Source organism: Limanda limanda, chromosome 1 (genome assembly GCF_963576545.1).
Source record: "Limanda limanda chromosome 1, fLimLim1.1, whole genome shotgun sequence".
NCBI classification, from domain to species: Eukaryota; Metazoa; Chordata; class Actinopteri; order Pleuronectiformes; family Pleuronectidae; genus Limanda; species Limanda limanda.
Genome location: NC_083636.1, coordinates 17,677,235 through 17,695,094, shown reverse-complemented (window position 1 = coordinate 17,695,094; position 17,860 = coordinate 17,677,235). Strand labels below are relative to the sequence as shown.

Genomic DNA, 17,860 nt, shown 5'->3' with positions numbered 1-17,860 from the left:
TTTGAAATCCAATCTATGATAGAAACAGAGAAAAAGTAATGTTACGGACAAACAGCTGCGTAAGGTGCTGTTCAGCGGCGTTACAGGGGCCTTAAGGCAAAGAGACACGTGAATGCTCCATATCGACGGTAAATGGGATCAGATAAGATGATATCGTTTAGAAAGGATTGGGGTCTTTGAGGAATTAGGACAATACTGTGATGACCCATGCAACTGTTTACACGTGAGAACACATGTCTATTTTGTGATTCTTGGTTAAGAAGGCCTATCAATCTCCACCAATCTATCAATCATGTGGCCGGGTTCATTCACAATTGAAACAGCTGACTAAGTATTCACTTATGCAAACAGTTGCCTAAAATAGTCCCAAACCAGCGCGTGTTGCTTACTCTGCTGGTAATGTCATTATCTTTAAATTCCAGTGGCAGCTGCCAGCAGGTCAAGGTAGTCCGCTCTTTCAGGGTCATCGCTTGGTCTGCGAGTGACAGGTAAAGCTCCGAAGATAGGATGCAGACCCAGGTCAAGTTTAATTGCATATGGAAAACCTTTGAATACTGGACTTGAAGAGTTTGCATGTCAGTTATAAGATGGACACTGAACTTCATGTTCATGGTTTGGTTTCAGAGTGTTTGGCTAACTATGCCATGCAACTCTTAGCTGTATTACTGTGGTTTGTACAGCTGATTTAATAGCAAACAAAGGGATAAGCAATCACACACATTTCAACTAAGCATTGCAGATATTCTACTGAGGATAGATGTATTATTGCCTGAAAAATGTCAAAAAGTACAAAAAAAAAAAAAAAAAAAGGAGCAAGTAAACAAAATCCAAGTCCAGCTCTGCCATCTTCCATCCATCTTGATCCCTCTCAGCTGCCATCTGTTGCTTGTTTAAATTTTTGGTGCACTCCATGTTCCTCTGGAACTCATTCTGGGTCGGCCATGGATGGGCACACTTCAAAGACCAACCCGTCACATCTGCTCGGAGAGACGTGCCCCTGTTTACTCATCGTGCAGGGGTCGAAGCTTCATGGCTGAAGTTTGGACGACGAGGTGTTTCATAAATGCTAAAAGTGCGATTCTTTCCTAAAGCCGAGTTATTGAAGCTGCCAGACAGATTTATATCAAACCAACCCACACAACCCATCAGTGCCATCCAGATATCCAGTTTACCTTAAATTTAGCACGTTCCTTCTTTCCTGTCCTCCTTCAGTCAACAAGTGTTGTCGTAAATGATGAGGCTTTCCCTCTGACCTCCCTCTATTTGTACCACTAGCTTTTTCATTCACCGTGTGCCAGCCTGTCACTCATGATAACACTAAAGCTCCTTTTTAGGCCAATCAGATGCTGCACGGATCAAAGGTCATAATCCCATGGTATAGCGTACTTAAGCCTTTTCAGTGCATGAGACTTGGCCCACTTAGAAACAGGCTGATGCAAGCCTTCGTGTTCTATGTTTGCTGACTTCCACATGTACAACCCTTCCTCCCTTGGGTGCAGGCTTGATCTCCACTCACAAATCCCTGAGTCCTTACTGACCTTTGCACTTTTGCCCTAATTTTGTGCTGTTGCTGTCCACAGTGTGATCAGGATTAATGACTCTGGTTGATTGTGGGCAACAGAGGATTTGGGATAAAGAAGAAAAACAAAAATACAGTTCAGTATAATTATAATGCCAAATAACAGAGAAAATACTTTGGCTGACACTGGATATTTATATATATACGGGCGTGTGTGTCTTTTCATGGCCACGGTTGACCTCCTTTCCAGCAGTGTCACCTTGAAGCAGGTGGGAGGCCGCTCTGAAAGACACTGCAATGGCTTCATTGTACTGGGCAGTGGGGTGAGGTGGAGCATCATTAATATTTTGCTGAAAGATCTGCCGGAACCGGAGGATGAAGGGAAATGCAAAGAGGAGAAGTGTTCTCAAAGTAGTGCTCGAGGGAAATCTGTACATAAAGTGAGTATGAATAGTGTGATTGAATATAAGACACTTTGTTTAATGCTTAGCTATAAGGATTGTGATGGATTACGTTCACATGCGGGAAGGCACCTAGTTTAGTCTCTACAGGTAAAACATAAAGCACCAATATGACGCACTGTTCTTACACACAAATCATTGTCAGCAGACATGAGAGTTAAAGGTTTTATGAGAGGGAGGTCAGACTTAATCTGTGGGGATTTTACTGCACGCTGGCCAAGCAAATTGTTTTTGCAGAAGATAACTAGCGTCAGGATTGGTGACCTCTCCACATGCCAGCATGAGATTGTGCTAATTTCTAGCAATGACGGCAAAGGCTTGATTGCAACAGGATAATCCTCGCTGACTTGGAGCAGCACTTGCCATCAGCCATACAAGCCCATTAGAGTTCCTCCTGTGTTAGCCAAAGGGCGTTTGTGCACAGTGATCATTCCTCTAACACAGACAGACATGGAACAGTTGAAGGAACTGTAAGTCAAAGACAAATTGACATTTAGATGAATAGACACATGTTTGCATCTTTCCCTGTGATGTCCAAACAATTGTAGCTGGTTGGCCTAAAGTGAGTGTACCACCCTCCAAAACTTTATGGTATCATGATAATTGTTTACAGGTGGCTAATTCTTGTTGTTGAAGTACAGGTATATGATTGATACGCTCTCTGAGGATGATGCCTTTTGCCGACACGTACTTAGCATGCAACATGTTAAGTAACAGGACAGCTGGCTTGTAACCTCTGCACTGAAAATACACCTCCACTACACCACTATGACCACTACAGGTCCAGTAGCCTCATAAAAGCTTTGTGGATTAAACCAAGAATCAGTCGAAATGTCCATGTGATAAGATATTACACTTATAATTCTCTATAACTACACAAAGTGCAGGCACATTTTTTACAGAGTGAGAATAACACTTATTCAAGGTGTCAGAAATGTGATAAAGTGTCAAAGTACAATTAAAGATGTGTGATTCAACTGAAATAAACTTTTTATATATTTGCCCACACAGACGGGACGCCCTTGCATCCTAATTACAAAACAACAGCCAATGAGGACATGTGCTTTCACGATTTAATACTCCGGCTGCTAAAAGTGATGAGTCAGACCTTACAGATCTCTGAAAAAACGAAACATTCATAACAGGAATCACTCTGAAAGGAGAAACACATGCAGAGGAATATGATAATGCTAATTTCCTGCCAGGGGCTTTGTGTCTGAGCCAGCTATGTTAATTTCATCACGGGTTGTATTTGGACTGCATGGGCTTTGCAGGATGGGCTCCAGTCCATGGCTTTGCCGAAATCCACCTCATTAAACATTTGGAGGAGTTACCATTCATTATACTGCATCCAGTAATGAGAGGTAACTGTTTTTTTAAGGGTAAGTGTAGGAAAAAAAAACAAACATGTCTAGCAGTGACAGTGATTTTCCAAGACGTGTGTCCAGCAACCACAGCTGTTGGTTTTTTTACAAAATTCTGGGTGTAAGATTGTGAATTGATGGAATTGAACGAATCCCAATATTGATGCTATAAAACAACAGTGGCTGAAACAAAAAAAAAGACAACGCTGACATAATTTTTTTTGTATTAACCTCTAGGCTTTGAAAGGCTGGAAAGGTGCACATCAATGCTAATGACAAATGTAGTGATCGTAACCATTAGCTATTTGTTTGAATGTCTCACTCCTCTTTCAAATGGATTTATTACTAAGGAAAGACAAGATCTTTACCTGCTTCTCCTGGTTTGAGTGGTCTGCCTGCAGCCAGGTGAGGACTGCTCTTCTTGCTCTTCCAGCGAGTAGGTCTGGTGATCGTCCACAGCTTCAGTGGCTCTGATTCCCACTCAGGCTGCACGTCAGACATGCACTGGTGGAACCAAGAGGATGGAGCGTGTTGTTGTGGCTGGGAGAGCGATGGTGTGTCAGCTGGGATGTCCTTTCAGAGTTTGGGTTGTCTACCCTCTTGCCAGCCCTGCAGCCTTTTTTCGTCTGCCTCTTTGGTCCTGTCCCCTCTTTAGTGTAGAAATGGAAGTCATCAGTGTGCTCCTGAGGGTTAAAGGGCTGTGACCCCACCCAACTTAACCATTTGGTCTCCAACTGAGCTCTCTACCCATCACTCATCCGTTTATGGCTCATTTCGGGTCACAGGCCTCGTGGTGGTTAACTGGGCTGTCAGGTGAGGCCAGAGAGCAGCGTAGAGGAGTTTGAGCTCAGACGTTCACACCCAACTATTTACAGGAGAACCAACCCCTTCCCCTATTTTTAACAACCCAAGACTTCTCTTTGTAGTTAATGTCCGTGAGTGATGATAAATGACTCGCTGACATCACTTAAGAGAATTTAAACTTGAGGTCATTGCCAGAATGGGCTTCACAATACAACACAGGGTGGAACAGGAGCCTCAGACCACAATTAAAGTGAACCACTTTTTTAGAAGCAAAAGTCAAACTGTATTGTTTTTGTAGTGACTCACCCATGAGCTGCCATGGACCCTATATTCCCAAAGACATGGCAGAGTAAGCAACTATTTTTTTCAACTAGGATTAATGTGAATTTGAGGATTGTAAAGATCTGTGTTGCAGTAGGTTGGTTTATCAAAAACCCTTAAAGCAATTGGATTGCTGTGACATTTTGCGATAGGTTTATTCAGGTTTCCCAAATGACGCATCCCAATCATGTTAATGATCCCCAGTCTCTTCTTCTAGGGCCACCATGTGGTTTTGAGTAGAATGCTGGATTGTTTCCCATTAAATTAGATAAAGAAAATGATGTGATCCCTCACATCTGTGGTGGTCCCTGTTGTTGGGGAACATTATAGACGCGGAGAATATTGGTCCATCTGTCAAAAGGCCAGTCCACCAAAACTGCTGTGTCGGTTGACACATTCCTTCTTTTGTTGGGGAACTTTATGAACATTGGAGAACACGAGTAATTTATTACGGCAACTGAACTATAAAGTTCTGCAGGGTAATATATCAAAAGTGGTTGTTTTGCAGCAAAGCTCAGTTTAAAATGATTTCATGCTGTTACCCCACCACAGACACTAGATGTGAATTATGTTATTCAGTGCACGATGACCTGAAGAAAGGAAATGTCCAAGAATCATTAGAAACAGTCTGGACTGAAAGATGGACCTTTGGAGTTGAGCTGCGAGGCTGCAACAGCTGATTATACTTTCCCTCAACGTCCCCAGCACAAGGATGTGAAGCCTAAGGCCTTATAAAAGACTTTATTGTCTAGACCGGGGCAGCAGAAGCTTTGCTCGGGATTTAAATAAGGGCCACTCAAGAGGAAGAGGAGGAAATTGTCCCAGATTGGGAACAGGTACGAGAGACCATATAAAAACATGTGAAATGTGAAAAAGGGATCAGAATAAACATGTATCATGTTGTAATAGCGGTGGCAGTGAGTAGATTGCTAATATATTTTAACCCCCAGACTTGTATCAGGTTTACCTTTAAATGATTCCAGTGTTGGATGGCATATAGGGAAGCTGTGGGTTTATAAAATCACCCCCCATCACTTTATGACAGTCCAACGCACACACAGCTACTGACTTGCATTTACATAAGTGGGTCCAATTGTACGTACAGCAGCTGGAATTCATTACAGTCACCTGGCAGGAATCGAATGTGACATCTGGAAACTATTTACACAACAACTATTTGCCACGAATCTAGTCTACTAACCTACTGGCTTTGAATAGCGTCTGTTCGAAAGAGGAACTCTTGACTAATGCACTGAGAAGAAAAAGAAGCAGAATGCATCCAGCACATGTGGTGCACATCAGGTAGGATGAGTGTTACTGTTAGTGCATAGCTCTGCAGAGGCACCGTTGATATTGTAAAAACCAAAGTGACAAGTGAATGTCAAGCACACACCCAAAGACAGAGTGTGTTAGACATTGCTCCTGATTTATTACGCACTCTTTCGGTGCGTTCATATATCACAGGGGACATTTCGGAGGAGGTAACAAGGGGCTGTGGTTTGAAGTAGTTTCAAGTAAACCTATATTTCTGTCATTTCTAGCACTTAAATGTCTTTGTCACATTTTACCATCTACATTGGTGGAAAGGACGAGAGACCAAGAAGACAACAAATTAAATTGTTTAAAAATCTCATAATTTAAAAAGGAGCAAAGAGTCTTTGAAAAAAACCATGAATGATAATGAAAAACAGACTTTTCAGGCTCTGACTGAATCCAGACTCATCCTCTTGGTCCAGTTTAGTCGCCATTATTATGAGTAAATGATTCAATAACACTTGCACGAATGCTGGTTTTGAATTATAGTTTAACCTGATGATGAGAAGTCCTCAAATACAATATTCAGAGCACTTAAAGAAATGTGGGGTAGCAGTGAATCTTATGAATCTTGAAATCTTATACCTTCCCTTAATAAAAAAGGACTTCAGCCAAAATAATAGAACGAAATACGATTGATTCTTGGAAGCTTTTGAAACATGCTGCAGAAACTGAAAGGAATGTGCTGGTTTGTGTGATTTTTGTTCCCTCTGGCACAACGTTCGACACACATTTCTCACACTTTTCCAATCACCACAAGACAAAAAGCGTTTCACCTTAATAAACCTGAACAGAATCTAAGAATTTGAATAACAACATAAATTCTTATTCCAACGTATTGTTTTCAAGTGACCTGTGAGAGAAAACAGAATTCATTACTTATGGTTCTCACTGAAGGACATACCCTTGATAAACCTATTTGCTTTGTCCTTGAATGGTTCACGATTGGCTGTAAAGGAAGATGAAGGTTTTAGTAGAATCACTTCGAACCACAGCAGGCAGATCCTCACACAAGCCACATATGCAAACCATGATGTGTCTTATTGGAAACAGGGAATTTACAGTCCTCTCTCAGGGATACTAATATTAACCTTCCTGTGTTAAAGCTTCACAGACCAAATAAAATAGTTTTCAAACAGCCGTAGATAATTTCTTTTTGAGACAGTTGACTGGAGATTTACGCAGGAAATATCTGAAAGCTGCAGGAACATGTGAAACCCTGCAAACCCTGCATCCCTCCAGGACCAGCAGCTTTTGTTTGACTCCAGCTACAAACTGAACAAAGATGATTGTATGTAAACGGACGGCTTGAGAGACTCGGAGTCCAGACAGGGGGATAGAGAAATGCAAATTCAGACCACAATGTAGGGAGCTTTAAAAACAACTGGGCCAAGAATGTAAACAGTGAAAAAAGAGACAAGTACTGGCTCTGAATAAAACCTGAAAGAACTTTCCATCCATCTCAGAAGCTCATTTTGCCTTTTGTGAACCATGGCATGGTTTTAATACTGATATCTGCTAGTACAACTAACTGCTTGATATACTGAATTATCTCTGTGGAAAATATTGTTGTATTAGATGAAATGTTTGTTTGCTTGTTGCTAAAACTAGCAGAGCAAAGTTTCTGATGTTGATCATATATATATATATATATATGTATTTATACAAACCAAATAAGGGCACTTAATTTATATCTTTAACAATACTGTGTATACTTAAAGTTTTATTAGACCAGCCATTGTGCACTATCTGACTTGTTTACCAAACCTGTCTCAATTTATATTATAATATAATATGAAGAAGCACAAACTTTCTTTCAGGATATGTGTTATTTAACATGATGTGTCTGTACATGCTCTTCATTAACTACAGGAAATTTAAAAAGCGATATCATACAATTATTTTGGAAACATAGTTTATTCAACTGTGTTTGGTTTCCTCACAGAAAAAAAATCCAAGAGCAGTAACCGAGTCACATGAGAAATCACGATGACAAGACAAACCTGAACAAAACGTAATTTTCTCAGAACATGAATTCAATCAGCATGACCACGCCGCCAAGTTTACTTTGTATTGTTCCTCTTCTTTGAAAAAAAAAAAGCATTTATCAACTGCAAAACACCTTAACTGCAAAAGCTGTAGTTTATTATCAAAGAATGGTACCATGGGATGCATGCAAGAAATGCAAATGTTGTATACAAAGCAGCAATGCACATGGACAAGGGACAGCGAGGAGTTAGTCACACGAAGAAACAATCTGACTCGTGATTTCTGAAAAATAAAAGAGACATTCAGTAAGAGGACCTATTTGGACCAAGACGATCAATCCAGTCAATTACTGGGATTCATTGGCATCAAGGTATCAAGTTTTAAGCTGGTAAATATTGACAGACAAGGAGTTAACTCCGGAATCCCCCCCAAAAAAATTCAAATGCAACTATTTTACAATTTGATCATCATTTCTCCCCAAAAGCATTAAACACTGAGTATGCAATCCTCATTATAGCTGGTCCTTTGCACAGCAATGGATTCATCATTGTACCCATATTATATTCTACATGCTAAACACTGGAACACACAAGACGGACAACAAAATGACGCAACAACTGAAAAGAGAGTGTGGAGAACTTTAGCTGCTGCTTACTCCGTTAAATCTCAATTCGAATACAAGTTAGGAATGTTTAAAGTGTGTGTTTTTAATCAAAGCATATACATTGATTTCTATTTATACAACTTTTTCGTAAATTTACTTTTTATATATTGTTTTTTGTAGTTTTTTGACTCAAAATGTTACAATTTGCCCCACTTTAGATTTGTTGAAGATTTGTGTGTATCTAACCGATGAAGATACCATGTAATACCCTGGATTTGAGTCATATCATGGAGGGCATAGGTTGGAGGGAGGTCCTTAATGAAACATGATATCTGAAGCTTTACGCAGGCAGTTGACAGCGTCAGAGGGCATGTCGCTGTGTGTGACGTTGTTGCCGTCAAGACGCAGATGAATCAGATGGGAAAACGTGAGGTAATCAACGAACTTGCAGAAACTTGACATGTCGATCTCTGCAGAGAAGGAAACATAGAGGGAAAGTTATGGACGTTGGTAGAAAAACAAAATTCTTTGTCAAATACCTTTTGAGAACCTAATGCTGAGGGTTAAAGGTGCCATGGTGAGTTTCAGACCACTAGTACCGCTGAAGAGCAATGTTTTTACAAGCTGGTCCTTGTTTTGATAACTTACCTTGGCAGATCTAAGTTTATCCAATCGAATGTGATTTAGGCTAAACCCGACCATCATACTAAACCACACTATACTACTGCATTTTACACTGTTTGCTGAGAGAAAGTGTTCTCACATATTCTGTTCCGATTTCATATATCTGTCATTGATGAAGCTAAAGATTCTCTAACTTCCATTTCACTCTGACTTTGACGAAAACTCCATAAGGCACCTCTGGGAAAATACATTCTGAGGCAAATATCTGAAAATGCTGTTTACTGCCACTCACTGCTGATCTCGTTGGCCTGCAGGTAGTAGTTCTCCAGCTGACGGTGGATCTCAGGGACTGACTGCAGCCTGTTGAACGACAGGTCCAGCTCCCGCAGTGACGACACATTGAAAACTCCAGCAGGGATCCCGGCGTCTGCCAGCTTGTTGTGGGAGATCCTTAGGTACAGCAGCGACGGCAGCTTGTTCAGGTATCCGGCTCCAACACTGTCAATGTCGTTGTAGTCAGCGTAGAGGATTTCCAGTGAACTGGGGACACCGGCTGGCAGCTTCTTCAGCTTGTTGTGGCTCACATCCAGGGACAGCAGATTCTTCAGCCCTTTGAAAGCCCCAGAGATGGCATCAGAGGTTAGCTGATTGAACTGAACGTTGATGGAAGTCAAATTCTCTTTGTCGGACAGAAGTCCAGAGGGGAACTTGGAGAACTTGTTATGCGTCATCTTCAGCTCTTCGAGGGCCTTTGAGGGAGGGATGATTGGCTCTGTGAGGTTGTTGTAGCTGAAATATAGCTTCTCCAGGCCAGTGAGTTTGTCGATTGTTCCCTTTTCTACTTTAGCATTGGTGATCTGGTTGTTGTCAAGTATGAGCCAGCGAAGAGTAGCAGTAACGTTATCAAACACTCCAGCCTTGATCTCTTCAATCTGGTTGTTCTGGAGGTACAGGTACTTGATACCTGTTGGGACTACGGGAACAGATTTGAGCTTGCGGCTGTCACAATACATGGCAGAGGGGAAGAGGACGGGGCACTCGCATTCTTGATGACAGTTGGGCCCTGAGGGTCCCAGCATGGAACGAGGCTGGTAGTCGCTGTAGTCATCATACTGGCATAGGGCCACACTGACCAGTACAGCCAACACGGGTAAACGAAGAGGAGACATGGCTCCTGGGGATCCATCAAACAGGGAAACAGATAGATTAGTTAGACTCCTAATCATCTTAAAACAAAAAAGGACAAATGCACTTGATTAACATCACATCAGTCATGATTTAAATAAGAATTATAAACTCATTTTCAAACTGACATGACAAAAAGGATGTCAGTCCTGCCCCCCACTACCTGACACAAATCATACCCCTGCCACACCCACTCTCCTGAATGTTAGTGTATATAATCAATCAAGAGTTCATGTAAACTGATTTCTTGATTCAGTTGTTTATGTCATTGTAGCTTGGACCAGAATCATCTTGATTGATTTCTACATTAACCACTAATGGGAGCAATGCAGATGTTGCAATGATGCACAAAACACATATAGTAATAAATATAATAGAAATCTTAAGGATGTGTATAAGATTTGAAACGCAAAAGGAAATAAATCTAGACCTAGTTTAGGAATCGTGGCTGTTCCAAATCCACCCTGCAGACAATGCATAACGAGAATAATGAATTCCAGATCCATGAAAAATGCAGGCAGACACTGGATCCAAGTGCAGCAGATTATTTTCCATGACTGAAGTTACCAAAAGCTAGGAAAGAGTCATTAAAAGCCGCTTTAGATCCACGTAAACAAAGATTAAGGCAATTACATCATTGTTGATTTTCTTAATTCAATATGCAAACTATAAAGCTAGTTTTTTGTTCCATGCATTAGTATTCGAGCCTCCTCTGCTGTAGCACTAGCCCATGCCCATCTCATAATCCCATCCGGAAAACAGAAATAAAGAGGAATAATCCAACAGGAAATCACAAAGCCTTGCCACCAGATGCAAGCTTACCTGCGCTTCTCTCTGTTTGTGTGTGTGGGGTGGAGGGCCAGTAGGTAAGAACAGTGTGGTGTTCAAAAACTGGAGGTCTCTGGAGAAAAACACAGAGGGAAAGAGGGAGAGAGGGGGAGGAGAGAGAGAGAGAGAGAGAGAGAGAGAGAGAGGGGTAGATGGAGAGACAGAAAAGGGAAAAACAGAGGAGGTGGGAGGAGAGGAGGTTTCTGCTTCCTGGACTTGGTCAAGTCGTCATATGAATCGAAGGTGACATCAATGTCTGGGGAGCATCATCCCAAAAACTGTGCTAACTAACCTGGAGCAGGTGCAACAGGACTCGGGGATATTTCACCTCTAAATAGGTACAGAGGCTGATGTTTCCTTTGCCTTTCCTGACTTTCACAAATCAGCTTGTTCCTTTAATTGTCCTCCCAACAAAGTGTTTGCAAGTTCACCTTGGCGCTGGGTAGACGGCGCATGGAAAATTCTAAACAGCAGGAGAAGCAATGTGTGGAAAAAATTGTGAAAATTATCTCTGGCAGCCATTTGAGCCAGACGCCGGTTATGGAGAAGACTAAATTCAACCGTACCTCCTGGGCTGTGAATAAGGCTTCGGAAAATCTGACGGAAAAAGGTTCTGAGATGGCCAGAGAGGTCTTACATAACACTTGAAGCAAACATCTTCTTTTCTACTGTTTTTGACGAATGCACGGCAACAAGGTGGGAGGTTGAAGCAGATCCAATTGACCCGACATGTCTTTGCTATAAATTATTCCTCTTTTCAGTCCTGCACCCTCACATTGTCTTGCCCATGCACTTAAAAGACCTGCAATCATCCAGTCCTACAGTAAGCAAGTAGTCAAGCAAATGGGTACAATCGACCAGGGTAGGGTTCTACTTATCTGTAAATTGGAGTTGAGGAAGAATGGAGTAGGGGGAGAAAATGGTCAAATGTTTCTCCCATTTGCTGGTGGACATCCATCAAGCCGTCGGAGCATGCTGGGAATTGACGGCTGGATTTAATTGGTCGCAGTGCGGTCTGTTACTCTACTCACATACCACACTAAGAGACCATCTTGTGGAAAAACCTTCATTCCTCACATTGTAACTCAAATAAATCTGATTTCCCAGCACATGTAGGAGGGAAAATGTCTTGATTGTTGCACATTTTTCTTCTTCTCCCACACCAAAGTAATTTGAGTCATTCGACGCCCTTTCCAGAACTTCTCATGTCCAATTCTTGCATCTGAAAGGTCGTCTCACCTCCTTTCACTGAGAAACAACTGCAGCCAAGTCATACATCCAGAAAAGCTAGAGAGAAAAATAAAAGAGGAATGTGGACGACTGTTGACCTTTCTGTGCCTGGATCATCTGCATCTTAACTGAGTTCGTGGAACTCAACTCTCACCCACAATTGATGGAAACAGTCAAGTCTTTGTAGATTTCAGGTCGACTTCAAGTTTGTCCCAAGCTAACAATTCTTCAGCCGAAGAGAGGAGTGGTTTGATACTAACTTTCTGCAGCTGGGCCGCCAGCATAGCTAGTTCGTTAGCTTCAGCACGATTCTGCTCTTAATGAATCCTGGGATACGTCGGCCTGGGAAGGATCCACCCATTGGAAACCTTCATTGCCCAGGGAAGCATGTATCAATCAAACCTTGGATAAAGCCTAGTCACGCTGCTGTTACGCATCAGTCTTCCAACGCAGCCTTATTAGGACGCGGCCCCTGAATTGGGACGCAGCTCTGGTGTCATGTCTGGACGTGCAGCACAGGTGGCTTGTTAAATTTCCTTTTGCTTTAGATTTGGTCTCTCTTTTGTCTGAAAGGCCGAAATCTTTATGCACTGCAGTTCTTTGTCATGACATCTTCACAAGTGATGTTGGGAAAGAGAAGCCAGATGTGCTACGTCTGTGATGCAGCCGTTGCATGATGCTTCATAACACATGGTGCATAGGTGCTGTTCTGCACGTTATCCAATAGATGCCCCTCTTTTCACGAGCTTCATGTAGACGTCCTATTCAACCCGCGACTGCACTGCTTCATGGAGTAAATTCAAAGCATATTTTTTTTACACTGTCCTCTTCATACAGGCAAAGGTTGGACAAACCCCTCAGAAGCATCTGCTCCTTTGTCCCGGACACAATTCCCCTTCGTCAGCAAACAGCCCAAAACATTTATTTGGTTGAGATCGGTGTGTTGTCACCTCCGTCAGAAGCAAGTTCTCCTGTGAACCCAGACTCCAGCTGTTCCCAGACGGCTGTGGAAAACAAACATTCTGTCATTTTGCTTAGTCACCGTGCTTTGTGTTGATGTCCCTGTTCTTGTGTCCTTTCCATTCGACCAGATGGCAGACGTCGACTTTCTTTTCAGATTATTTTTCCAGATACTTTGGTTGCACTTAACCCAAGTTGTGTTATTCTCCTCTAAGGCGGAGAGGTTTTAATAACGCAATGTCGCAAATCATTTGATCAGTATCTGGTAAAGAAAACAAAAACAGTAATGTGACTTTTTCTTACTTTTTAGATTAGAAGAATGTATTTAAATAGCTTTTGACTTTTTAATGAGATTGATCAACAATTTTTTTTGACACTTAGAGCATTTATTGTTGGTGTAATGTGGATTCTGATGGTAAAGTAATGCTGTATCCTCAATATCAGTAGTTCTTTCCCAGTAGTATGGCATTTGAATATTTTTCAAGTTGTGTCGAGATTCCGAAGCGATTTAGTTCCAGAAAAAATCCTTGTTAAAGGCACAAGGCTCTTATTTTGGAACATGAGACGGGTCATGTTCATCATCACAAGCATGAATGTCTGAAAAGACATCAGGTGAGACGAGATGCGTGAACACAGACGTGATCCATATGTGAGTATGTGCCCAAAAATGATCAAAATATTGTAAATCGGACAAATACGATAATTATCGTACATCTGGCAACACTTGGAGAGTCGAAGGTCAACATGACAGCAAAGTGAAGCTATCATCTGGATCGCACCCTGGTGGCTGGCTGCGTTATAGGTCATTATTGTTGCTCTCTCCATGTTAGCAGATGGGACATGGGCCAAACCAAAGATGGTGTCTGTCATTTGTTGTTATCGTTCTTATCAAACTAATTTATGTTCATGTGTCTGTTATTGCACTAATTATGATTTTACTTATTTTTTGACACTATAAAAAGGAGGTGAAATGTCATATATGAAAATCTGTGATGCGTAAACTCTGGCTACAAATTACATCATGAGCACAAGATGGCTGCTCCCAAATATGGAGAATTTAGGCTTCCTTTTTTGTACAGTGGGAGATGGTGAAGATGCATCGTCCATCTTTATTTACAATCAACTAGCTCAGCCAAATAATGGGGCTAATGCTAGCTTAACTAGCTAAGTAACAAATGATCTAAAAGTGGTAATATTTTCCAGTAAAAGTCGTCAGTTGCTGGGTAGAAATTACTTTTGGATCAACTCTTTTTAAAATGTACAATGTGTCTTATTGGCAAGCAGATTTTAAGGATGAAAAATTTAAAAACAGTCTTCTGTCTTCTTTTTAACTTCAAGCTTTGGCTCTTTCTTTCCTTCAAGTAAGTGACGTCATCCTTCCTGCCTGATTTACAGCACAAGTAGCAGAACTGCATATATACGCCGTAAATCAAAGATCAAAAAACGAAAGGCAAGAACTGGCGCATGAGTCGATCTGGCACATGTGAAAGTGCAGCACAAACCATCATCCCTGTCAACGCCACACAGAGAAAACACTTAACAACTGAGATACTCGTGCACATGCTCTGACATAGGTACACAGATGGAGATCCAAGCAAGCATATTAGCAAACAGGGATATTCTTGGACGTCTTGGCACGGACACACAGAAGCTCCTAATAAAATCTCAGACGTCGCCCAGACACCACCTTCTGTTCCCACCATGCGGTCGTGTGGTAAGCGCCGGGGATGAGAGCATCGGCTCCCATGTACCACGAGAGTCAACCGGCACCGAGAAGATCCGCTCAAGGCTTCAGTGCCGCCTGAGTCACACAGGCCCCCCATGTATCCCTCTTCCAGGGGATTGGAGTCTGACGAACAACAACCTTTTAGATATTTTTTGTTTTTATTTATTCATCCTTGAATTACAGTTCACTCTCTGTTATCCTCAATAACGACTTTTACTTATTCTTTACTGTGTTTCTTTTATCTCAACTTCTGTTTTATTGGCCATTTATTTTATTTATATTTTACTGCATGTATCAGTCTCAAATAGTTTTTTAGTTGTTTCTTTTCTTTTCTTGCTTGTTTTGTTTCATACATTTGTCTTATCATACTGTCAATCATATGTGGAGCACTTTGAAATGAATGCACTCACCTGCATGAAAGGTGCTTTATATATAAAGTTTGATTTGATATAGTTCATAATTATGGGTCTACAGAACCAGCTAGAGTGTATAACGTGGGTATAATCCCTTGTGTGTTTGGTCCATGTCAGGATTCGCAGCTTGAAACAAGCTGCTCTGCACATTTTGCTTTTCGCAGAGATCTCAGCACTCAGGGTTTGACTTGGTGGAGCAGCTCCGGTTACGTTTGGTTGCATAAGTGCCACAAGGCAGCAACTCAACGTAGGGACGCACCGGCATGTGCACGTTAAACAGTTAAATCACAACACACACAGACAGTGGCACGGAGCCTAAAGCTATAACTCCAAATGCTCATGGTGCAGCAGATCAGACCAGGGGGTCAAGCTGCATTGAGAGAGAGAGAGAGCTGGAAATAAGAAGTACTGATAAACCCCACCAGGGGGCAACAGATTGAAGTGCATTCATGGCTCTGAGGTGCTGGGATCAGCTCCAGAGCTCAAACACTGAAGCTTTTCAGTCTGAAAAACAACACACACAAGACCTGAATCATATCAGAGGCCGAGGAGCCAGAGACAGACTCTTAAATGTTCCTGTTCCTTAATATGCTTTTATTGTTTGTCACTTAATTCCTTACATTCAAGTGAAAAGTCCAGTGTGAATTTAGAGAATCTAATGCAATTTAAAAATAGGTATAGATACATTTAAGACACCTGATGAATGATAATTTGATAAATAATCAATTAGTTATTGTGATGCTGGTTCTTATGCACTGAGAGATGTACATAAGTGAGTAATGTGCAGTCATGTGTATCCTCCCTTTAAATCACAGCTTGTACAGCATTCCCTGATTTGACCTAATTCTGTTTTTTATAACTGTATTAAGTGCGTGAAGTACATTGTTTTTATCCTTGTATTTATTCCTATATAACTTTCTTTCACGTATTTTTAATTGCCGAGTTTGTGAAGCACTTTGTAACTCTGTTTTCAGAAGTGCTATATAAAGTATTTTACATTATTTCATTGTATATTTTTTACTATTATTATTCGCTCACCTTCAGCCTATTCCTTTTTGTGTCAATTTATTTATTTGTGTAATTATATACACAAACTATATTAATAAATAAATACATAAGTATAATTTTAATTATATTAAACTATAATGATAAATATATATCATGAGAATATTTTTGACTGTTCTAGGTGCATGTCTAACATTTGTGTTTAAAAAGATATGTATGGGCTGGATTGATGAAGTTGAAAATAAAGCAATGATATAAACATTTTTCTTACGTCTTGAGATTCCATACAATACAGTTAAGTAGGAGAATAATGTCAAAAGGGACAAAGTAAGATAATCAACATTGTTACGATCATTGATCATTAAACTATACAACATATTTCAGAGGTCTCAACCACCACACGTCTCTGGAGGGGGGGGGGGGTCCCTCTCTTTTCTTTAACCATAACGTTTCCCATTACAGTAACGTAAATGACTGAAGGGGATTAAAATCACTGATGGCTCATGGGCCAGAAACGCTCCTTGTGCAAATATTTTTGTTCCCTTCAGTCCCGGAGCCCAGAAATAACTAGAAGTGAATTCATGTATTTTTTTTAACCCTTCCACCGAGCAGCACGGGGCCTGAACGCGGTGAAGGGACGACTCAGTGACCGAATCCGTTGCGTGCGGCGACAAGCCGTATTGTTGAACCTGCTGGAGTGTGTTGAGTTTGCATTTTCTCTGTGTGTCGGTTTTGTTTCCTCCGGTTCCCTCCTACAAGCCGTAGACACCAGCGGCTGTAGGCTGTAAACTGAATGCACTGGCTGTGTATTTGTTTACACAGACGCATATAAGCTCTGTAAATGTATATACAGTACATCCTGTGATGGAACCCGACTCTTGGCCGATGCATGCTGGGAATAGCAGCAACCTCCAGAAGGTCTAGCTGGGGATTCTATAACAGGACGCTGCCACCGATGGAATTTACAATGCTGTTTTGATCAAACTCAAAAAGGTCAAACTAACACCTGTGATCCCCCGAGCACTGAAGAAGAAGAATCGGACCGGTATCGCCGACAGGACGGAGGAGTTCAGTCTCGCTGGTGCGTTGTAACATCTGCTGTGTTATCGTTACCAGATGACAAGAAGGCAGCGCTTTGTTCAACGTGTCTGATAGAAGTGGAAATGATGGATGACTTTGAAAAGGGAGAATGAAGCAGAAATACGAATAAAAAAAACAGATTTCTTTCGCCGGGTGTTATTTTGAAGTGCAGTTGTCAGGTGGTCGGCGTGTTTGTGAAATACCTCGAATGAAGTATCTGTGGTTTGGGTGCATACACATTCACCAGATCCCCATTTTGATTTGGATACGCAGCAAATTGCGATTTAAATGGGCCAATCAACACAGCCTCAGTGATATGCACCCTGTTTGAATGAAGCCCTTTTACTTTGTGGTACTCGTGTGTGAAGCTTTCTCACCTGGACGTTTTACCTGTGCCTCCTCTTGACCTTGTGTCCCAGGAGGCCGCCCTTGC

General features: G+C 41.4%; 1 protein-coding gene across 1 annotated transcript; it reads right to left on the bottom strand.

The window, feature by feature from the left end:
• Positions 1-8,691: 8,691 nt before the first annotated feature.
• Positions 8,692-11,080, bottom strand: lum (lumican). Its single transcript, XM_061083392.1, has 3 exons — positions 11,008-11,080; positions 9,293-10,174; positions 8,692-8,846 (listed from the first exon to the last, which is right to left on the bottom strand). The coding sequence occupies exons 2-3, from the start codon at positions 10,167-10,169 to the stop codon at positions 8,692-8,694; spliced, it is 1,032 nt and encodes a 343-aa protein (XP_060939375.1). The 5' UTR covers positions 10,170-10,174; positions 11,008-11,080.
• Between the last annotated feature and the right edge of the window lie 6,780 nt (positions 11,081-17,860).

Coding starts and splice junctions, on each gene's coding strand:
- lum (XM_061083392.1), bottom strand. CDS start 10,169: ATGTCTCCTCTTCGTTTACCCGTGTTGGCTGTACTGGTCAGTGTGGCC. Junction 8,847..9,292: donor GCAGGCCAACGAGATCAGCA/GTGAGTGGCAGT, acceptor CCTTCTCTGCAG/AGATCGACATGTCAAGTTTC.